The sequence below is a fragment of the Contarinia nasturtii genome, unplaced genomic scaffold (genome assembly GCF_009176525.2).
Source record: "Contarinia nasturtii isolate CC-2019 unplaced genomic scaffold, AAFC_CNas_1.1 Cnas_scaffold_928, whole genome shotgun sequence".
Taxonomy (NCBI): Eukaryota; Metazoa; Arthropoda; class Insecta; order Diptera; family Cecidomyiidae; genus Contarinia; species Contarinia nasturtii.
In genome coordinates, this window is record NW_022198275.1 from 3,201,395 (window position 1) to 3,226,644 (window position 25,250).

The 25,250-nt window shown below is 34.4% G+C and overlaps 1 protein-coding gene across 4 annotated transcripts; it reads right to left on the reverse strand.

Moving 5' to 3' along the window:
- On the reverse strand, nucleotides 1–25,165 carry LOC116343114 (histone-lysine N-methyltransferase, H3 lysine-79 specific-like). 4 transcript variants are annotated; one of them, XM_031771016.1, is made up of 9 exons: nucleotides 24,974–25,165; nucleotides 23,843–24,357; nucleotides 10,660–11,126; nucleotides 10,460–10,594; nucleotides 9,785–10,368; nucleotides 6,301–9,710; nucleotides 6,078–6,227; nucleotides 5,822–6,001; nucleotides 1–2,487 (listed from the first exon to the last, which is right to left on the reverse strand). In XM_031771016.1, exons 3-9 carry the CDS (start codon nucleotides 10,795–10,797, stop codon nucleotides 1,817–1,819), a joined length of 5,268 nt encoding a protein of 1,755 aa, XP_031626876.1. In that variant the 5' UTR covers nucleotides 10,798–11,126; nucleotides 23,843–24,357; nucleotides 24,974–25,165; the 3' UTR covers nucleotides 1–1,816. The 4 variants fall into 4 exon arrangements, 3 of the variants coding, with proteins under 3 accessions (XP_031626876.1, XP_031626875.1, XP_031626877.1); XR_004201295.1 differs by lacking the exon at nucleotides 23,843–24,357 and adding an exon at nucleotides 3,263–3,943 and having other exon boundaries at nucleotides 2,375–2,487; XM_031771015.1 differs by lacking the exon at nucleotides 23,843–24,357.
- Nucleotides 25,166–25,250: the final 85 nt, after the last annotated feature.

Below are 25,250 nucleotides of genomic sequence, written 5' to 3' on the forward strand. Positions count from 1 at the left end.
TTTAATTATTTTTCTTTCGCTAGATTGATCATTGTAAATTGTGTTCTTTTATGCATTTTGGTTTTTCATCAATTTCCGTTTCGCGTTGAAAAAGAATCAATACATGACGATTATCACACATATAACACATCTTAATCCATTTTTATATGCAAATTCGAGATTATAAATGTTCGCTTAACAATACACAAGCCGGCCAGAAAAAAAAAAACAATTTCATTTTCATGTCGTATTGAAAATCTATCAAAAAATGTTGGTTATATTGCTTTGTATTCGATTGGTTGTTATTTTGTGATAATATCCTTTTTTGAGATGGGAAACAATTTATATATTTTTTGGTTAATTCATAAATTGGTTTGATCTTTACAAATCTCGATTTTGACCAATGATATCGTCATTTTGTTTTATACTTTATTCGATTGAACACATTAAATGAGAAACGAAATCGCATTCAAGAAAGAAAAAAATATGATTGAATAATTTTTGTTTCTATAAAAATGTAATGAATGAATGAATTTTGATCGGATGATCACTTAAATTCTATGGCAGTAATGTAAAGAAATTATTCGTTATTCCATTCCAAAAGAAAAAATGATTTTGAAGTGTTCGTATTATAAAAAGAACGAATGGACACACGAATGCATTTAGGTGAATTAAATGAAGAGAAATGATCAGTCTCTAATTAAAGTAGTTGAAATTATATATACGCCTAGTGCGTAAAAACGTACTTTTTTCTTTTTCGTATAAATTTGAAAAGTTGTTCATGATAATTTGAATATTTATCTTTTTTTAACTCTTTTGTTTTGAATTTGAAATTTGAAATTTTTTTGATTGAAAACTAATTCGTCCATTTAAATGCCAATAACTATTCATTTCATTTTCACTAAATTCTCGTTATAGTTGCGATTAAATGATTTTTACTATTATTATATTTATAGCTTGCTTACGTAAATACTCCTTATAAAATGTATGTGTTAACATTCTTTATGTGGATCGAATAAAGGTTCGAAACATACAATATATATATATTAGTTTAGAAAAAAAAAATTAAATGAAGCTCGATAAAATACTTCATAAAACGTAAAAAAAAATTAATAATTATTTGTGTGTTCAATTCGGGAAAAAAAGGCGAAAACAAAAGTTTGTTAAACAGAATTAAAAAAAAAAAACGTTTGGCAGTCTAGCGAATGTTACGATCCATTTGCTTTGTAACATAAATATAAATTCATTTGTAGTTCTCAAGAAGAAGAGAAAAAAATATAAGATTAATTTTTAACTGAAAAATGCTTAACATATTTTCTGGGGGATCTCTACCATTTTTGAATGGTTCATCGCAAAAAAATAAAATAAATAAAAGATTAAAATCAATTAACTAGAAAATGAAAGGAAAAGGTTTCTTTTTTCGGATTCAATGCCTGTTTCACGCACGCCGAAAACGAAGCTCAAAACACACTTCATTTTGTATACATTATATTTTTCTAAATGTATAATATAATTAATCAGACCAGTTAATTGTAATTAGTTTTTCCACGACTTACTAAAACGGCGAAACAAAAATGCGATCGCTTAACAAACCTACTCGATCTGTATGAATTTTTACTAAATGAGGTTAATCTTAAATTGAAGTTAATTTTTTATCGTTTTTTTTTTTTTGTTCTCAAACACACCTTTTCTCAATCAAATGCTTTTTTTTCTGCTTTGTATGCTTGTAAATGCTACTCCGTGTAAAATGTACAGTTCATCCCTCTCTCTCTCTATTAAAAAAAATTACATTGGCGTCCAAGTTTCAAACGCGTGCAATTAGACCGTTTCATACATTCTATGTATGCGGTTCATTTTCATGATTTTTCCACACTTTACCCTTTGGTAAATAACCCTTTGGTCGAAATTTGGACGATTTGTTGATTTGATGATAGTCATTGTAGTCATCCAAACTGTCATTTTCACCAGCATTCGGATCCTCATCATATTCCCAGGTGCGGAATTTCTTTTTGTATGACACCGATTTTGATTGTCGTTGATACTTCAATGGGATCTTGAGATTTGGCTCTGGCGCATCGTTGTGGTATGCATATTGATTTGATGTATTCAATTTTTCGTCACTGTTATGCAACATATACGGATCGTATGGTGATTGAGCTGAATAAATTGGCGGTGGACTGGATGGGCTTGGTGTACGTGGCATATCCGGTGGTGGAGGACTTTCAAGTACTTCGGCTGGTGATGTTTTCATAATTGGAACCACTGTTCGTAATAGATTTGTTGGCGCATCCAATTGAGATGAGGACGATGATGATGATAAAAATGTTCGACCGTCACTACTTTGATTGATGCCCGAGTCGGGACTGGTTGACGGTGCACCATCTTCAATCGAACGACGTGACGTTTTTGTTAATTCAATCGATGCAAATGCAACTAAACGATCAAAGCCCGAACTAACGCGATCTTGCCAATGCGATTCATCGTCTCCATCGTCGATACAAATCAGACCTGTATTGAAATGATTTTGAATGAAAACAAACATGACATGAGATGAGAACAAAATGACAAACCACAAACAAAACCAAATTTAAAAAAAATATATTCAAATCAACATTTTGTACATCAAACAATTTAATTTTACGATTAAAATATTTAAAAAAAAAAAGAAACAACTCGATTTGATTTTTATACATCATTTAAATCATATCACTGATGATGAAATACGTTCGAGAGAAAGAAAAAAAATTAATTTTATTAGTAAAAACAAAAACTGATGAGAAATATTTCATCAAATTATTATAAAGTTTACTTATTATATTGATATCATTATTACGAGCTTTGAAGTATTAAGAAATTGAGTTAAGGTGCACGCTTACGCATAAAGCATAACAAATCAATCAAAGTTTTTTTTTTTACTTTAACAAAAATCAAAAATTTAAATGCATTACATAGTTTCAAATCACAAATTTTCAAAGCAAATTCACTAAAAGCATTTAATTCAAATGGAAACCAATACAATTGTAAACAAAAACAAAGTCAGCGCTAAAAGTTAATAAACTAGCGGAAATTTAATAAGATACTTTCTAATAAAATAGTGACTTTATTATCAACGAAAACATTGCACATTGTTAACTGGTGTGGTAAATTAAAGAATAATAGGGTCAAGCAACAAGTACAATTGAAGCATAGAAAATAAAAGAAAAAGTAGGGAAAAAAATATATCAAGTTGGTGTAATTAGTTAAAAGTTTGTCGTGATACCTGCTTTAATTTAATAACACTCACCCAAAAACAAAACAAGAAATTGCGATTTTTTTCTACGGATATTTGGAAATAATATCTATTCTTGGTTCACACACATACTTCGTTTCGAGTCGAGTTCGGCTGGTATAGATTTTGGCATTGATTGGGGTATTTTGTTTTCACGATTGTTTTTTTTTTTCTTTGAGAAGAAATAAAAACAACTCAAAATTCAATATAAATTGACGTGAATTCAGTTTTGAGGAGGCAATTTTTTGTATTTTAGATCGGTACGTCATTTGTTCTTCATGGTTGTTCGGAACTTATGGCACGGCCGACGGATGTTGGAGTTGATATGCTGGAGAATTTCGTTTTCATTTTTGTTTTTGTTGGGAGAATCTTGTGTGTTTTTTTTTTTAGTTTTTAGTCTGTGTGCGATGTGAATGTGTTAGAGTGTAACTGTCGTTTGCTGCGAACTTTGTTCATAAACTGGCATTTAAAATTGAACTTTTGATTTATTAACCAATATTTTCATTCATTTTTGTCATTTTTTTTCGTTTTCGATTGTTCATCAAACATTCACGATTTATATTTAACAACTTTAATTCACGTTTTCGGTAATATTTTGAAAACAAAAAATTAGATAATTTTTTTTTGGCACGCGTTTACACAGAAATATCAAATTGAATCACCGATGATGCATTGTAGTTGTCACAATACCACGATCTATTATTATCATTTGTTTTTTTTTAAATATCGTTTTTGTCATTGAATTAGATGTTTGTTTGTTTGTTCATGTGGTGTTTTTTTGTGTTTCGTATTGTTTGAGAGATGTGTGTAGGTATGCATTGTGTGTATATGTTTTGTCATCATCCAATCAGTGTTTATTTTTTTTATCGAGAGTACGGACACAGATTGCATCGAATTTTGGATTTGTTTTTGGTTTTCGAAATGAACATAAAAAAAAGAAAGAAGAAAGGAAAACACAAACGATAAAAATTATATATTACTTTCCTTGTAAATTTATTAGTTTTCAACAGATTATATTTATTTTTTTTTTTTTTGTAAAGAAAATTTCATTTTGTTTCTCATCTCTAAAATTAAAATGACATTTATGACGACTTCGAATTGATTTTAAATTTAATTAATGATGTGGTGGGTTGTGATTGCCAGTCAATGCATGAGTTTTAATTACCTTATGATTGAAAGTTTAGTTTTGGTATTTTGTTCTGACATGATATGATTATGTAAAATGATTTGAAGAAAGAGCGAGAGAGAGAGAGAGAATGAGTGATATGAATTTGTGTGTGTGGATGTGTGATATAAATGAATGAATGACAAAATGAGAATGAGCATGAAAGTGTCTGGTGTTGTATGTGATTTATAGTCAAATTATACCTCATCGGAATGATATTAACAGTTGTTCTACAATCGTATTTTTTTGAAATTCTTTTTGTTTTCTGAAATGAGGACATACGAATTACGAGCTTTATGTCTAGGACTCTACTTCTAATTTAAAAAACCGAAATGAAATGAATTCCATCGAACATTGAAATTATTAAAATATTGCATGATTTGATCGCCCAGCTTCATTCGAAGACGAAGTGTTACTTTTTTTTTGAATCGTCGAACAAAAAAAAATGGGAGAGAAAATGCAATGAGAGGATGTGAAGACTTCAAGTCTCTTTGAGCCGACGGTGGCGCTCCGAATTTCAAAGAGCACATCAATGTAATTTAACAACTCAAATCGAAACTAAACAGCGCGCCAATTTTAAAATTTGCTGTAATTTCCTCCCATTGAGAAAATGTTTTGTTTTCTTCTTCTTCTTGAGCCTTGCAGGAGTAATATCATTGACCTAATAACAAATTACCAGTTTGCATTCGATTGGTGCAAGTTACATAAAATAACAATAAAGTTACATGCATTATTCAATGGTCTATCTATAAAAGGCTGCAAGTAAAATGCATATCGAACTACAAACAATTTTAAAAAAAAGAATTAAAATAAAAAAAATTAGCTTGGGCCATAAAAAAGAAAAAATGTGTGCGTGTGTATGTGTGTATACTTGACGTTTATCAAAAGCTCAATAGAAACCGATAATAATTGGATGTCTTATTTGTCGTAGGAACCAATAAAAGAAATTGTTCCAGTTTGTTTGTATTTCGAATGGCATTCGAGTCAGTATTATGAGTATGTTTCGTGCGTGTATGGATTGGTTAGCATTATATAAATCGAATCTATATAATATTTTGTAAATGGTGCTAAAAACTACGCATACATTACTAGAAAAAATATTATTATCTTAATATTTTTTGTTTAAATTTTTTTTCTTCAACGGCGATAACAGCACAACAACGAGAAAAATGAAATATACTCGATTATTATGAACGTACATGATAATTTAAGTAGAAATAAAGAAAAACACTATTGAAAAATGAATACTTCAACAACAAAATAAAAAATGTATAATAATCTAACAAAGCCGACTGTGATCAAAATCAAAATATATTTCGTTTGAATATTGCGTATGAATATTACTTAATATAGTCTACGATTCAATGATTACAATCGAGTGGAATGAAATGTTCAAATGCAACACTAACCGTCGTCAATTTTGGGACGAATATGAGCCCGCTCTTCGGATCGCATCGAATTGATTTCCGGACTCATCAACTCGCGATGATTTTCATTTGGTGACAACATGCCACTGCCATAGTGTGGACGAATTTTTGCCGGTCGATGGTGCTGTGTGTGTGGCGATGAACGTTTCAGGGCACCTAAAGCTGTAAAAAAAAAATTTCATTCAATTTAGGCGCTGGAACAAAATAACCATTTGATAAAAAAGTGATGTTGATTTACCTTCGGTTTTGATGTGAGTTGTTGGTGTAATAGTTACATTTCCATTATGAATGGGATTAATTTCGGCTCGTTTTTGTCGTTCAACAACATCACGTTCTTCTTTTATTTTCATTTGGGCAATGACACGCTGTTGTAATGATGCAGCCAAACCTGTAACATTCCAATCAAAATAGGAATATTTATTTCAAATTCTAAATAAAGTCGAATATAAAAAAACCTATACCTTCCAATGGTGGTCCGCCATTGTTACGATGCGATTCCTCTGGCATATCAGTTCGTTTCGAATGCATAATTGGTTTTGGTGGCTGTTGATTTTGATGCAGCATCGCCGTTTTTGATTCATTGAAATACGATTCCCAATTCATTTTCATATCGGCCCGAGGTAGCGGCATATATTTTGTCGGTTGTGTTTGGTGAATTTGTTCATTTTGTCGCATCGATGGTGATGTGAACGAATGATTTGATGAGGGTGAATATTGTGCCGATCCAGTTGAACGTGGTGAAACTGTTTGTATTGTCAATGGTTTTGTGTGACCGGTTGAATACGAATGTTGTGTTGTCATCTGTTTGTGATTGTGTGCAACATGTGCTAATGTGGCCAAATTACTTTGTCCATGTAAATGCACTGGTGATTTGGTGATTTCACGATTACGATTCGAGTATGCGGTCGCACCACCGAATGGTTGATGTTGCGGTGGCATCAATTCATCCATAACACGAACATTGACTCGTTCGGGCCGTTGAACACGTTCATTGATCACAGCACCAGAACTACCCATTGCCGACATATCAACGGCTGCATTTATAATGCTTTGATGTGAGATCTCAAGCGTTCGTTCAATTTCACCATTCACCAGATCGCCAATCGTTTTGGATGACATCGAACCATTGCCAGGGCCAAATTGTTGTGATATTTTCTCCTGAGATAAATGACGACGCAATGCCATTTTGGCCGGTGAAACTTGCGTGTAGTCGGGCAAATTATTTGGCGATTGTAATGGCGGTGTGGCTGCAATCATTTGTCGTCCACTGCCCATACTATGATGACCGCTTGATGCGCATGACGACGTCGATGACGGACGACTTGATGAATTGTAGGCATTCATATTTTCAGCGATAAAGGCGCGATTCATATTATGCTCATCTATTGAAACATGATTTGAAATACGTTCCACGTATCGCATTTTTTCGGGCGTTTTAAATTCATTTTTCACATCAATGTGTGGAATATATTGATTTTGATGTTGCATGATGTGTTCACGATTACTACTGTTATTGTGTGGATGATGTTGCAAATCAATATTACGTTCGTTGTCGCGATGATGTGCCAGTTGTGAATAGTTATTTATGGGTGATGGGCCATGAGGTGAATGACGCGGTGTTATCGACGCTTCGGATGATTGTGCATGATGATTCTTTTGATAATGTGCCATTGAATGAGATGCATGCTGGGCTTGATTCGAATGTTGACCGTATTTACCAGATCCGCTGGCATATTTATTCGAAATCATTGCGTATGAATTGTCGGCCGATTTGATTGACATACTGTTGTTAATGGACGGTTTAACAGCTGAAATTGTTGTGGCTGCATTTAAATGATGTGTTCCCGATATGATATTCTGTGTAAAATTGTGCGTTGGTGCTGTTGGATTGGCATTCGGTGTGGCAGCTTGTGAATTTGGATACGACGATTTTGCGTACAGATTTGATGCCGACTGTTGTGTCGGTGAAGGCTGTGCATTATTCGATTTTGGGTGATTCTTACGTTGTTCCTGATCTTGGCTCAATGCCGACGTAATGATGCTCTTCAGTCTGTCTTCAAAGTTCACCACCTTTGGTGTGTCTTGTACAATTTTCGATGAATGTTTTGGTTGCATCGGTGTATGATTTGCGATAGCAGTGGTACCTGAAGCGGCAACAACGTTCGTTTGTCCACCACGCACTGATTTAACGACAACAGTTGGTGCTGGCATTAGCGAATTATCCGCAATCAATTGCTGTGAATGTCTACGTTGATCATTCGAATCTTTGTTGTGCTTGCTGAGACGACCGGCTTCGATTTGACGACCCGTTTCGAGAATTTTCTGTGCCAAAATCTCTGGATTGTTCTCTTCAATTTTACCAACATCAGGTATGTCAGGCCATTCTTGAGATCGTGCACGACTTTCACGACTTTTTCGTTGCGATTTTGTGGTCGATGGTGCTGGTTTCGATGGCGGTGCCAACGATATTGTTGCCGATGCATACGTATTTGGTGCATGCAAATTAGAATTGGGCTGCGCATGATGCAATGGAGTAATGGTGGTTAATCGCTTTTCATCTACTGCAAACGCACTTGATGCCGATACATTTTGTGTGTTATCCATCGTTTGCATATCTTGTTCCAATGAGGTCAATTTATCTTTTAACTTCTTGCGATGCGATAATGTACTTGCGATTTCTTTCAACACCAATTCTTGTGATATTTTTGAATTCAATTCGATTGGTTCGCCTTTTGGTGTATATTTGTTTGCTATCAATTGCACTTGATTCATAATCAAATGATTATGGTCACGTTCGAGCTGACCAACTTGAGATTGTAGTTTGGCCGCTGTCACTTGTAAATCTTTGTGTCGGCCAACAATTTCTTTCGCTTTGGCCAACAAATCATTTTGACTAGTCATTTCGATGCCCAGCTCATTCATTCGCGCCTTCAGCAATGCAACGCTGTCATCAATCAGCACCTTAATTTGTTTCTCCAGTTGATTGACACGATTCAATAGATTTTTATTGCGTTCCTTTTCATCGGACACTTGTTTGTTGACATTCTCTTTGTATGCTGGATTTCGCATTTGATCCAAAGTTTGCATGTATTGATTGCGAAATAAGTCGAGCAATATTTGCAAAGCGTATGGTGTATCGCCCGGAGCAGTTGGTATATTGAGCTCTTCGTGTGTCATATTACCACTGAGTGTAGTCAACTGTTGATCCACACAACCTGGTGCTGGTGGCAATCGTCTGCCCATCGCCTGTGAACTTGTACTCGATAGTGTGTGACTGTGCAATAAATCCAAACCGACAATTTTAAAGTTTCGCTTGCGACCACCTTTCTTATTCGATATTGTTGTTACACCAGTGGCATTTGCCTTCTGTGGTCGTCTCTTTTGTACACCATTTGTTTGGTTCGTTGTTGCTGTGGTCGCTGACTTTTCGGCCGCTTTTCTCGCCAACTTTTTACGTTTCTTTAGCACATTTTGTTTTCGATTTCGTGAATTATTATTCTCTTCGTCATCTGAGTGACTGCTCTTGTCTTTGTAATTGGTGTTATCGGACCAGGTTCGACGATGTCGATTACCATTTGAATTGGCATTGACATTTGCGTTGCCGTTAACATTGACGTTGATGGTACCATTCATAATCTCTTGATCTGAATCGGTGGAATTCTCATTGGTTCCATTATTATTTCGTGTGTACCGATTTCCTCGGCCATTTCCATTTTCGCCGCCACTCTTCAATCGTTGGAAATATCGTTCCAATTTGGTGCGATCGATTACGTGCAAGTAATATGAAACCGGTTTGTCAGTCCATGACACCGATCCACGTAACGATGACATCTCTTTAACGTGCATTATTGTTCCGATGTCACTTAGATTTCTGCAATAACAAATCAAATCGTTAAGTAATGCATTATGTATTGGTGTATTATTGAAATAAAAAATGAATATTACCTTTCAGTTATACGAAAATTGAGTGGACAAAAGCTTTTCGATGATACGATTCGGGCACCATCACGTAAATCAGCAAAACGCTCTTTCAACTGATGATCAACATTTGGTCCGAACGCAAAATTATTAACGAACACAATTGTGGCGGAATTGATTTTTTCACGATGTTCATCGGCCAAAAAGTCACCTTTGATCAATTCATAATCGTTCCATTTCTTTCCAAACCATCGCATCCAACGACGAAATGTTAAATCCATTTCGACGGCATACTTTGATGGCACTTCGGCTCGTTCAATGCCCAAACATGATTTCATTTGAAGTGCACCGGCCATTTGAAGAACGACTTGACCAACGCCCGAACCCAAGTCAATGAACACATCATCGGGCGATATTGAAATTAAATCGATCATTCGACAGACCAAATCGAATGACGTTTCACCATAGACTTCGGGTGAAAATGATTCATATTTGTTGAGTTTATCTGGCTCTTCGACAGCTGTATTATAAACCAGTTGGATCACGTGACGCAAAAGTTCACGAGAAGCGAACTTATTCAATCGTTGCTCAGTCAACGATGTTCCCTTTTCCTAATAACATCAAGACAAATCGAATTAGATGATCAACGAAATTCGAAATTTTTAATGGGTCAGTAGCAGGTAAACAGAGAATTTAACTTACCAGTCCGGCGATACTGTCAATCGCTTTATTATATGTATCGCAAACGTTGCGCATACTATCATAGCACGTTGTGTCCACTTCATTTAGAATGATATTTTCGAGTGCAGCTTTGACTACAGGCATGTCCTCACATACCTAGGGGTAATCAGAAGAAAAAATAATGGAAAAATAATCAAAAGAATGGATAGCATTTCACATACCCATCGGATTGCATCCAGAATTTCGATGCCACTATCGTGGGCTGCACCGGATCCAGTTTGAAGTGGCCATTTGTAAAACATCGGCTCCACGTAAGCCGGTGAGTTGAGCTTTAGACATGGATGCTGTGACGTTGCCATGTTCGATGACAAATGGCAAATGTCTGTCACTTAACTCTTACTCACTCCTTCTCTCTCTCTCTCTCTCTCTCTCTCTCTCTCTCTCTCTCTCTTTCTATCTCTCGTTCACACACTCCGTCTCCTTTCTCTTCAATTGCTAAACCGTCTTTGCGTTTATTTATCGCCTTTTTTGTCAAATTTACTTATTTTTTTGGTCAATTTATTTATTTAAATGAATTCCTCCTGTGAATTTTCTCATCAGCTGTTCCTTGACAATAATTGTTGATATCGAACTCATTTCGGACTACGTTTATGCTACCATCAATCCATGGTTCAAAATTCGCTTTATTCTATAAAAATTCAGAGAAACAGAAAAAAAAGAAACAAAATTAATATATATACGTATTAAAAGTGGCTATTGCGCCAATTGGGAATTTTCATTCATTAAAAATGCTTATATCTTCGGATTGTAGCAATAAATTCAGTGTACAAAAACAAAATGTGAAATATTTGAGTCATTCACGCTCAAAACACATACAGAGAGAGAGTAGAATTACGAAACCGGCGAAGCACGCCATTAAGACGCGGCATTTACGCTAAACTACAAATCAGATACATAGTTCATTCGCCTCAAAATACTCGAGCTTCACGCTGCCGATTTATTCGTTATATAAGCTAAAGCAATTATTTCAAAATGTGCCTCTCTCAGACATTGGCTATATGGTTACGATTGAGCAAGAAGAAAAAGAGATAAAGAAAAGGGGAGAGAGAGAGTTCACAACATATATACAAATCTAAATGACAGTCTATGTATTTCAGATAGATATCCATCCGAGATATTTTAGAATATCTGGATATTTAACGCAGCTGCACAGAGCCAGAGCTGTGTGTATCGCACGTAGAATCTACGGTATGTCGCTACACGTAAAATACAGACACAGTGTGACTGTGTACGTGCGGCACTTGATACACATATACGTCGCGACATACCGTAGATTCTATTTGCGACGCACACAGCTCTGGCGCTGTGCAGTTGCGTTGAATATCCAGATATTCTAAAATATCTCGGATGGATATCTATCTGAAATACATAGACTGCTAAATGATGAACACCCAAAAAAAGCAATAGACAAACAATTGAAATAGAACAGCAATGGAAGCCACCAGTAAACGAGTCGAGTGAAAAAGAGAAGAAAGAAAAGTAAAGGCAAGACTCCAAGTTCGATATTTTTATACATAAATTTCTTTTATAAACGCCGCGTTTATACATTTACATGCAATGCAAAACTCTTCAGCAAACGCTTTCATTCGAAACAATCGTTATAAAAATCATATTTGGAAATGTTGTTCAGATGGAATTTTGGCGTTTTTCATGCGATAAACCATAATTCAAATTTTGTTCACCTCTCTTATGTTTTTGTTCCCTGCTTTCGCATTTTCACGCGATGAGCACGGTTTCGTGCTTTGAAGTGGATTCAAGGTAAAGTTCGGTCAATGCTCGATTTAATAAAATAAGAGCTTCATTTCCAATCGAATCAAAGAGTCATTGTAATTTTTATCGATGGTTTTTCCATTTTCAACCATTTTTCTTGTTTTTGTTTAACTTCGATACCAAAGCAATTGCAATTTATTTCACACTGAATTTGGTATGCTACTAAAAATAGATTTGGAATCAAAATAACCAAACAAACTTGCAAAGAGTCATGCAAACAATGTTTATTTCGTCTTATGTTGTTGTTGTCATTTCCCCCATTGAAATAAATTATTATTTATTTTCTTGTGAATTTTCTTATTGGGTTGAAATGGCCATTTATCATTATATTTCAATTTTATTTTCAATATCAAGGTCAATTTTTATCGCTGTTGTTGTTTTGCATAAGCGCAAGCCAAGCCGAAAGGAATGTAAAAATAAATTACTGATGTTTATGTGTGAAATTTTTGCGCGATCACTGTTGCCGTTTCGGTTAGTTTTCATTTGGCAGCACGTTCACGTGACTTTAATCAGATAACGTTTGATTGAAATGTGAGTACAAAGGGAGAAAAACAGCAAGAGAAGACGATATACATAAAATCAGATGCGAAAAAAAAAATGAGCTGAAAACGCAACAGCAGCGACAGGCGTTGGCATGTTGGTATTTATGTCAATAAATTCACTCATCACAAAATAACAGAATAAAGTGAAATAATAAAAAAATAGGTAGTCAGTTGTCGAATGACTGCCGAAACAAATTGAAACCAGGCTAATCACATGGTGTATACTTATTACTGCAAGTTTTACAATCTGCTATAGTCTCTTGTTTCGTCCGTTTTGAATTGATATGCAAATTCAGGCTTTACTACTCTGTGGTTACACATCCCGTTATTAAACGTTCGTGTTATGGCAGGATTGCAGTATTTTATTTCACTTGTTTTACTTTGAATTGTGGAAACCTGATTCCTTTTTTTTTCCTACATCGATCGTATGGCATAGCCAAATTGTAAGCGATAAATCTAAACGGCGTTTGAGATGATTGCATACTGTCTGTATTGACCTCAGATCAACCATCTGATTATTGAATATATAAAAATAAACGTAAAAAAAAAATACGAGAAATAAGCAAAACCAAAATCCAGACACAGCATTGAGTCTGACTCAATGAGTCATAACCATTGTAAATTATAAGTGTTTTTTTTTTTAAATGAACATAAGCGAAAAGAATATTGAGATATTGTGACTGAATGTAAACAACAATCCAATGAGCGAGGGTAATCAAATCAGCTCGATGTTGAATCAAAATTTCGTCAAGCACGCATACAAATGAAAATGCTCGTAAAATTCATTTGAATGTATATTCTCAAAATATACAAATTTGCTTGCGAAGCAATAAAATCAAAATAAGAGCAAAGCAAACACATTCAAACCAAGAGGCGTCATTATTTAAAATTAAAAATATGTTGATCCCAAAGTAAGCGTTCTGTTTTTTTCTAAATAAAATAATTATAATCATAAGCGAAATGCATATTCGCATTTTGGTGATTAAGAAATAATTCCAAGAAAGTAAAAAATATTGTGTACATGACCAAAATAAACAGAATGCATTGAACAATTGGAAGTGTACATGATAAACTGAGAGAGAGTGTGAGCGAAAAAAAAACAATGACGATTATCCATTGTTGATTGCGTACGGAATGAATATATATATTTATATGCTGACACCGCGTTGCACAATAAAGCTATATTGTATACTAAAATAAAATGACAATAAAAAAAATTATAGCCGGGAATGTTATTATTAATGGCATTCCACTCACGAATGCGAAAGAGAGTGTGATAGCGAAAGGAGACTGAGTGCGTATATGAATGAAGAGGTCTAGATCAAGGCTATTTGACATTGATTCTCTTTTCAATATATCGTACATTTCTCGACATTGTTCCAAATTGATACATAAATACATATGTATATAGTGTGCGTAATTGTTATTTTTAAATTAGTCGACATGACGTTACTTGAATAAACATTCTTCATTCGAAATCGGTACGCAGCTCAAGATAAAAAAAAAAAAAACAAACAAACAATTGAATCAGTTTCAAGACTTGAAACTGTGTGCTCTTTTTTTCTCTTCAGCTTTTTGTACGATAATTCACTACTCTTGGCTATACTTTCATATTTCAAGTGCAGATTTGACTTGGTTTCGTTCTTTTTCGAAAGAACGGATTACGAAATAGAATTGAAGAAAAACATGAGCTTAAGAATTGAGCCAAGAGTCAAAATGCGAAAAAAAGAATGCTAAACTCATTGTCGATATGCTGTGAGAACACATGCGCACAGCTATTCCACCCATTTATGTACATAGACTTTGATCGTATTTACAATTTTCACACAGCCGACCCAAAAGAAAAACATCGAAAAAAATTTTCGTCTTCTTCTAGCAAAGTGCACATAGAAAAACCACTGCAAAGATGAACATTTTCAATCAGCCAGTTGCTCTGTTGTCAAGTGAGAAATATGCTTTTTCTTTCTCATCTGTCACGAAGGAAAATTAAATTCATTGGCTTTTCTTGAGCCCATATTATATGATGATATGTCTGTATAAGATATAAATTTTCTCGAATTTTCAATTTAATTTTTTTGTCGAGACTGGTAAGGTCGAATAACAAAAAAAAAAAACAATAATTTTAAACAAAGCAGCGACAGCAGCAGCTTCAATGTGAGCAAACTTGTACATCATTATTTTTACGGGGATTGTCTCGAACACATATTTTTTGTTGGGTTGATATGTGAAGAAAGTAAAAATCGATATTTTGCTGCTGTAGACGCTAGTACACGCTTGAACAGAGAAAGTTCACTTGAGTTTTGTTCATCAACTTCTTGGTAAACATTACGCTTTTTGCCCATCGGAACGCCGATAGGGCAGGCAACATCCACATCAAATCATTCTATGACGTTTGTATGTGCTCATGCTTCTTTTTTTTCTCATCAGTTTTTGTATTTCTATTTTTCTTTTCTCAGCGCATTCGATGCTATGTAGCTGGATGCTGGTGTTGTTGTTCGAGCAAAAGGGAACGAAATGGCGAGGGTAGCAGCAAAATGAAAATTATGTACGAATGGAGGAGGAAAAACGACAATTGATGTGAAAATCGATGCGAAATTACACAGTGAATAGCGAAGAATGATATAGTTTGTAGACGGCTTGGGATTTCTCTAGCAATGGTATTTCCACCACTATGCCGACGACGACGCACTCTTGCACAGTTACCCTCTGTGGTATTCTGCGAATCGATTTTTCACCGTTCTATGTCAAGCAAAACTCGTCGGTTTGGGCCTCTCAATCATTGAAATATTTATCGCTTCAAGCAAGAGTACATACACACGCCGTTCAATTCATTCACTTTAATATTACGAACAAATAAATTGTACAACGCAGACAGCTATCAGAAAATTTTGCTTAGAAATGCCACTTCTACACATAAAATGTGAATGTATGAGTTCTCTAATCAGTTATTGATTTCTTTTTTTTTTGACGTTGAATGTCACAATTTTTGCTTGAAATCTAAAATTTTCACAACAATGTACATATTTCGTTGAAATGGGGTCAATGAGTAGTATCATTCCGATGTTATTCACATGCTATGGAATAGTACAAACTGTTCATGTTCAAATCAAATACAAATGTCTTGTTTCATTCCATAGCGAATGAAGATTCGTATCACAAAACGTCAAATTTCGTGCAAAATTCGACTGAAACTAACTAAACAATGCCACATTGTGTAATACAATCGATAAAATGCGCCCGATAATAGCAGCAATTATAAATAATGGCAGCGGATAAATCGGTCAGAACAATAAGCGACCAAGAAGTTTTTCTTCTCTTGTTATTGTCACTGACAAAAGCTATGCATAAATAATATCTCTTTCTATTCAGCACAACATCTCATCAAATTAATAAATAAACGAAAAAAAGATGACTTTTTCAAATATGAAATACAAAGGATTTTATCTGTTGCATTTAATTGGTGGTTACTCAATGAAAACGGCGTTTATTGTTACAAAGAAAGAGATGGAAGAAAAAACAACGAATTTTCCGTTTGGTATCGTTCAATGTTCATTGTGACGATTGCATACTAATGCATTGCATAAGCACACTGGTATCGCACCATAATAGTAATCATACACACAAGTTCTCTACATTTAGCACGTAAACTAAGTCGCTTTTCCCTTTCCTTTTCGAATACATGCGGTTTGCTTTGATATACTATATTCCGTCATTAATGTAGATAATTTACAGTGTTTAAATATGCACTATTTATAAACTGCAAACGAGAATTGGCGAGTCTATTTGGCGAACTTAACGAACAATTCTATTCGACCGTAAATCGATCGAAACTGAGCATTATGAATAAATTACGTGAAGTTTCTCGTTCAAATGGCTTCGGATCACAGGTTTGTTTTTCTTTGTATGTGTGTGTTTGCATAAATATGCGCTTTTTTTGCTGTTGTTCAAAATGGTATTGGTTGGATTCGTAATTGCGCCTCAAATCGTAAGTAGGCAATACAATGAAAACAAAAGGAAACTGCATTGAACAGCCGCAAATGAAATAAAACGACCATATAATATAGAGAGAAAGATATGAAATGCCGTTGAATGTATATTTCCAAGAGGTTTGCATGCAATAGAAATGCTATTACGTTGAGCACATTGTGTTGGCATATTTACTTGAAATTGCTCTTTCGCACACCATCACATGTTACGTGCACACACACGAACATCCACAATTCTATTGAATGCATGCACTGGATCATGAACATGAAGAGAGAATAAATTGTGAAACCGAAGCAACATTTAAGCGATGCGAAACGCGCGCGCGGATTCATAATAAAAATCATGTGCATACGGTACACGGAATTGCTTGAAATATAGCAAACGTCATTTAGAAATTCAACCGACAAGTCATAATAGATTTGTGTGTGTACTCTTTCTCTCTGTCTCCCTTTTTGTGCTGTTGATTGTAAATGTTGAAATGAAATTTCTATGAACGAGTGTAAGAAAGGGAAAGGCGAATGAAAAAAGCAGTGACGATATACTAGAAAAAACATGTTTTTTTTCGCAATTCATAGTGTTTGATGATTTTCAATTGCAAAATGCACTTGTATGCATGATTCGCACTTTTTTTCTTCTTCAACCAGTATACCTTGTTTCTGTGCTATTTACTGCAATTTTTACTGTATTTTTTTCTTTCTCTCTTTTTTCTGTGTTTGCTAAACAACACCATTGCTTTATGCAATTGAATTCTGTTTATTCCAAGTATCGAGCCCGTATGATTTATTTCAAAATGAATATTGTATTTTAATTCAATGTAAACAATACCGTGTCGTATCAAATGATTTGCAAACAAGAAATGCAATCGCAAACGAAAAATAAAGTCCAGCGATAATGAAATCGCAGAATTCTTCGGCAATTAATGAATTGCTTTTGATGATGAATGTGCTGCGATTCATCAAAAAATGTATACGTTTCATTGCAAATCATTGTTTTGTAGTCGATTCCAAATGCGAAACGGTCTAATGATGGCATTTCCACCAACTTTTACTCTTTTCAACCACAAAACAATCATATGGAATCTCTCTCTCTCTCTCTCTCTCTCTCTCTGTGTGTGTGTGTGTGTGTCTGATGAATTCAAGACCCATAAATTCATTCGCTCTTTCAGATGAACAACCGCATATCAACGACAATAGCAATGGCAGATGAAATATGGCTTACGTGACTTTAGCACTTTATTTTTCTAGTACGCGATTTTTCTTCGTTTTTTTTTTGTTGTTTTTCAAGTGTATGCAAACGGTCGAATGTTTTTGAATAGATTTTTTCTCATGGTGCATTTCTAATATCGTTTTGAACTGAGGCCTTTTGTATGCATGTTCATATAGTAGGCATTCGTAGCATTTAGATTGAAGGTAAACATCAGGCGAACTGTGTTAATGCCGAATGCTGCTGAACTTAATGATCGAGCGCACGTTCTCTTTCTCTTTCTTTCTCATTCATTTGCTCATCATTCGACATTTGCTTATTATTGCTTCGGTTTCACAATGCGCCAATGAAAAAGTAGGTACAATTTTTTAGCGTAGTTTCTATGTCACTCGTGTTTCTGTCGGTTTGCCTTTGCTTATATTGAAATTTGTCGTCCAACAAAAGGTTTCATTTTTAGTTAAATTTTCGCTAGAAATGTGAACAAAACGTGTTTTGAGCAAATGGTACGATCTTTGAATAATGAGAACAAACGAGCTGTTTGGTGTGTTTTTTTTAAGTAAAAAGTTCTAACGACAGAAGATGATGTAAAAATAACATTGAGTCGGAAGTAATAATCATTTTGAAAGAGAAATGCTCTCGCCGGGATTTAAAAATATTTTCGATTTTCTGTGAAAAATACTGTCGTAAATACACGTTTTGTGAATGTAAAAACCAGAAAGAGCATAAAAATTAGTCTAGTCTTATGGTTTTATGGCGTAGAATGGCCATAAACATTTTGGAGAAATGCAAAAAACAACGGAAACAATACAAGAATATGGTAGTATTATTTACTTTTTACGAAGAATCACTCTGACTGAATTTTTGGAGAAACTTTTCCATTTCTTCAACAATATTAGATTCGACCAAATGGTATTTACTGGGATGTTTCGCACCAAAACACCGCTTTTTGCTGTTTATTCGGCACATGCCGAAGTGTTAATGGGAATCATTGAGAAATTCTTCATAATTTAAATCATTAGAGATTTTCCTGAAAGTTGACAGCTTTGTGTTGCAGTAATTTGCACCTTTTTCGAAGAGACATTGACCAATTTTATTATATTGATTGTTTCATCGTGAAGGTTTCCATTGACCGCAGTTCATACATTTTATTATACAACAATAGAATAAATATGCACTGAGAAAAGGTGTTCGTAAGTGGTTAAAACCAACTGACATCGAATGTTGTTGAACAACTTCCACATTGCAGCCAAAACATATTTCATGAAAAAAAAAGACAGCCGTCTTATTTCGAACACAGAAAGAAAAAGTCTAAGCCCATTTACCGTAGGCTGAATAGCATATATATATTAAATGTATTGACATGTACACGCACAACATTCGTCGAATATTTATTTCAATGTGGATTCTAGTTTATTCGTAGCATGCATTAGTTTCACATGGTGTAGAGAAAAAAAAGAAAACATCTTGAATGCCTGGCTGCCAGTTTCAAAGAGAAAAATAGTATAAAAAACAACAAACACACGAGAGAAGAGGCCAAGGAAAAAGAAGAAGAAGAAGAAGCAATCATTTACACACATGCCGAGAAAACGCACGAGACGAACGAGAAGAGAAGTCAAAAACCTCTGGCGCACTAAACAACAGGAATAACACAAAAAACTTCACTCACACTCGCACGCGCGCACACACATTGATAGGTCCAAAAAAAACCATTTAACACGAAAAAAGACAAGAGCTAACGAAATCATTTCGTCGAAATGTAATCGAAAAAAGAAAAAAGAAATCATGATGATGAACTATGTATATATCGTATAATATATTTGTATCTTTCTACCGCGCAATTTTTTCAACTGTTTATTTTCAACTTTTCCACTATTTTGTCCATTGTTTCGTTTATTATTTTTATCTTCTTTTTTTTTGCTCTCGTGCATGAAAACAATCACTTTAGGCACAATTCACAAATACATATGCACCGGATAGTACCAACAACATTCCAAACAATACAATCGCATAAACTATACAGTTACATACATTGCACGTACACATATACACCATCAACTACAGTCACATGCCATATATGTATACACATCATCGATAAAATGAACACTTTTTTCCTTCAATTCCAAGCTGGTTTTTCCATTGCATACCAAATCGTATCGAGTCAAACACCGTAGTCGTCGTTGTCGTCGTCGTCACACAATCACATGAATGCGTGCATTGAGTATTGTTGAGAGCATCTCTCGCTCAGCACAAACCGAACCATTTGGCAAAACAAAGTATATGAAAAAGAGGCTCAAATACGTTCATTGGATGGATGGATGTGTGTGTGTGTATGTGTTAGTTTGGGTTCGGGTTTTATTGTTGTTGTTATTGTTGTTGTTGCTTTCTCTGATGTGTCTACATGATATGATGGAAATGTTGAAGAAGAATAGATTCCAAATGCGCGTATTTCATTATAAAGACGGTAACCGAAGGCATCGAAAATTTATTTCAAGTATTGAAAGTTTATTTTCGCACTTTTCAACAGCAAAAAGAACAAACAAAATTGGAGCATGAGCATGTTTGTTTTTCGTGTGCTCTTTCGTATAAATGAAAACAAACGATTTAAGCGAAATGCGAGAAACGAGAATTCCAAGCGAACAAGTGACAGTGCGAGTCGATTTCAAAACAACGAGAAAAAAAAATCGACCAAAAACGAATTGGACGGCAACAGGGCGTTCACATTTCGTTGAATAAATTACTGGTGGCGCGATTGTCTGTTACGGTGCAAAAAATGATAATAATAATAATTGAACGACTATACAAATGAAATATGGATACAGGTTGTCATTTTTGTAACAGACTTCTGGTCTTCTGTGTGGGGACCAAACAATTTTTTTTTAATTCATCTGTCTACCAGTTTTTATTCAGAATGTTTATTGTAAGATTGATACATTTCGGTTTTGCTTGCATGAATTTTCTGCGAAAACACGTTTCCATAGAATTTTATAACGAGATGAGTACGCGATGTACAAATTATGTAAAGTTCTTTTAACGTCTGATGCAAATGAATAGAAATGAAACATGAAAATTATATAGCATATGCTTTGATGATTGGAGTAGCATTAACGGTAGCATTTGATTTTCAACGTTATCTAAATTATAATTATTTATTATAATTATAAATTTAAAAAAATACAAAAAAAAATGTAAAAGAAATAACATGGTATGGCTAGACACATCTATTGATTTATGAATGAAAATGAATTAAATCGCATCATTTTTCGATAACAAAAATAACATATTAGAAATGGATAGAGTTGGTATAAAATCAATATTTAAAAAATATCATCAACAAATTTTTTTTCAATAGACAATGTTAGCGACGATGCCATTCGAAATGAGTTTGGGATGAGAAAGTCAATCAGCACATTATTCACAGTGGAATTTATGATGCAAGGTACGCGAAAATACGATGTACCAACAATGTTGTTGTAGATTTTTTCACACCATGCCATGGTGACGAAATTCACACCAAATATTTTTCGAGGGCTTTGGTCATTCACCATGAAAGCTAAACCATATACAATATTCTAACGATGCATAGATAGCTCCATTTATTTTATCCATATCAAAAACAGTGTCGCTTGTCTGAAATTGCCTCGGGCATGCATTCATGTTGGTTTTCAACAAGCCATTCCATAAATTGTATGCTGCCGTAGACAAAATCAATTTTTATGTATATCTGCGCAATTTAAAAAAAACACGACTCAATTCAATGAAATATAATGATATTGCGCTCAAATTGATTAGACTGATTGAAAGGAACGAAACGTCTCGTATGGTAAAATGCTTGAATTGAGCGTTACCAAACATCCGTTTTTCCCTGAATTTTCGGAAGATGGTCGAAGGCATGAATAAATGGCATTTTGCTGGGCTTTATATTTATCGGCGCCTTTACAGGTACCACATATTCGCGATAAATTCGTTATACGGTAGCAAGCTATTGGGCCGCAACGTTTTCATTTACAATACCATGTCCGAGTCGGAATAGCTGCAGAGTCGTTGTTTGTTTGTTGTTTTTATGTTATTTTCTGTCTCCAACAGTTCGCAGTTCATTCGATGGATTCACCACCTTCGTCTCATGTATATATAAATTCAAAATAGGTAAAGCCAAATAGAATGTGAACGTGTACATACTTCGACAAGATTTCAAACCGATGCGCGTTTCTACTCCATCCATTCGTTGTGTGGATATTTCAACTTGAATACATAATGTAAAAACATTACAAAAACCGTTCGCTTTGAATATAACAGCAGCGACACAGACTGAAATCACGGAGCAAATCGAAACAAAGCGAAAAATCAATAAATAGCGAAACTCAGACAAAACAATGGTATATTGGTTGAGCAAGAGAGACGGGAAGTTTAGGAAGTGTATGTTTTATTTCCATTTCTTCACATATGCGAGAGTCAGAAAACGAAAACAACCACAAAATAATGGCGCGATGGAAATTGCAATACAATGTATTATGAAACGGTAGACACCAGGATTGAATCAGTTTTTACCAATTCAATATGGTCGCAGACATGAATTCACATTTGGAAAATCATATAGAACGATCGAAGTCAATATTTTAGTGAAACATGCGATTCAGAGGCTCATCACGACAAACGAAGTCGCGCACACATCGTTTGTTGCCCGTTCATTTTTGAGTCGTGTTCTTTGTTCGTTTACGTTTTTCGTTTCGTTTAATAAACACCCGACGATAGAAAACAATGGCAAAACGTTGTTATAGGCACACACACATGGCTTACAGACATACAAATCATTTTTTAACTCTTCATTATTGTACAGGAACTTATCGACATAAATCATAAAATTGTACAATCATTCAATGGTAATGTATTCGAGTTCAGTTCGGATCGATGTTTTTTTTTATTTCGTTCGGTTTGAGGCTATGTGGTAAATGAGTTCACGTTATCGACCAAATCGAGAGTCAATTGAGAGCAACGCATCGACAGTTCAATCACATCGCTCGAATAGGTTGCACAACAAAAACCCTTTACACAGCATGGAGCGAATACAGCCTATCGGAGTGTAAAAAAAATAATACACACACAAAACAACATGCACATACACACACTGCAACACTGAAAATAGCTTCAACATGTTGGTTTAAACGCACTCAAAAATGTCGTGCTGCAAATAACAATGATAGCATCAGCACAATTCCTATTTTTACACACAAAATATTGCTCTCTTTTCGTCATCGTTCACATTATTCTTGGAATGTTTGTTTCGTCTCTTCTCTGCTTCACTTCATCAATTTGTCTAAAACAATGCAATCAATTCCATTGATGCAGTTATTCGGTGTAAACTTCAACCGCATGGTGTCTCTTCTCTTGGTCATATTCAATCGATAATTTCTTGTCACTTTTATGATGGTTGCCATTCAACTATGGTTTTTATTTTCATCACAACAAACTGCACAATTGTAACTTTCATTCATTTTTTTTTTCGTAAAATTTGTTAAATCGAAGTTTGTTTGAAGTTTTTTTTGTTTCATTTATATTTCACAATGTTTTCGATTTTATTTGATCGTTTATTTTCTCTTTGGCACATACATGTGTTCAGTAACTTTCTTAAATCGATAAAAGAAATATATATTATGCACCACAGACGATTTACAATGATGATTAGTTTCGCGATGCGCTCTCTTTACATATTACGTGCCATTTCAGTTGAATGCAAACCCAATGAAATATGTAACGTTGACAAATTTCATGTGGTTTGAAAAAAAAAAAAATAACAATATCTACTGCCAAAAAAAATATTATTAACAAAATCGATGTCACTACATACATTGACCACATTGCTATCACCAACAGCTACTACAAACACATGGCTCTGCCGTAAAGACACGAAACATTGTCTTTCCCTCCGTCTTAATCTCTTCTTCTTCTTCTTAATTATTACTACAAATATTTTTCGTTCGAATATTTCAACTCTGGTTTCCCGCTCACGTTTGATACTTTTTTCTGCTTCTTCTCTTATTTACCTCTCATTTCATTTTATAGTTTCACTTTGTATTTACTTTTATTCTTTCATTTTTTTTTTCTTCTATTCTTCTTCGTATACTCGTTCAAATGCGGCGCGAACACAAATTACTGAAATCCACTTGACCCGTGAACACAAGTTAAAATAACTGCAGCGCACACAATTACACATTGAATAAACTTTTTTTTATTTCATTTACAAGTTACAGTTATGTTAGCACTCGTAAAATAATATGCTTCAAATCAGCGATATTCAATCGGTTCTCATTATTCGTTGTCTCTCTCCCTCTTCCTATCTCGGTGTAAATAGCGTCAAAAATGCTTTGCACACAACGTACGAAACAAAAATGAAGTATTTGAAGCACACAAGCAGCGTGAGCGAGCAATGAATGAAAAGAAAAACTAAAATATTTCACGTTGTAATCGAAGTAATAGCCGTCGTAGTTGTCGACGTCTCAATTCATTTCAATGGAGAGCCAAAGCCATGAACAAATAAAAATGCACACACTTTAAATTACGGCAACGAACAAGACGAACTTAACAATGAACAGTAATTTTTTTTATAAATATATGTGTATAAATGAAAATCTAGTATCTTCAGTGTCGTTTATAGACATTCAATTTTCATCATTTCGCTTACTGAATTACCGATAGAGAATAACATGCATACACACAGAGAGAAACGAAAAAAAAACCATTTCAAAGAAAATACTCGTATTTTAAACTGAACGATGATTCCGATTTTGATAACACACTTAACAAAAAAAAAAGAAAATTTCATATGTACAATATAAATACATATATGTACATATATATATAGATGTTGTATCGTACGAACTAATGCTCGAATCCGAAGAAATCAAATGCAAAATGTGTTGCACACTCTCACACACTAAAATTCGACTCTTTTTCTTTCTATCTATCTTTCTTTCTTTACCTGGTTTATTTCTTTTATTTTCACTTTTTTTGCGTATGCTTTAAATTTTCATCAATTTCATTGTCATTTTCTAGATAGAAAACATCAACTAATCGGGAAATTGACACAAAGAAATTAAAGTGGAAACAAATTAAATTGAAAACTAAAGCGAATAGATGATATGGTAGCCTGACCGCCCGACAAGAATCACAATCCAACTCGATTTGAAAACGCACAACACACAAACATGGCCACGAACGTAGCGACGACCACAAAATATACACATATATTTTCGATG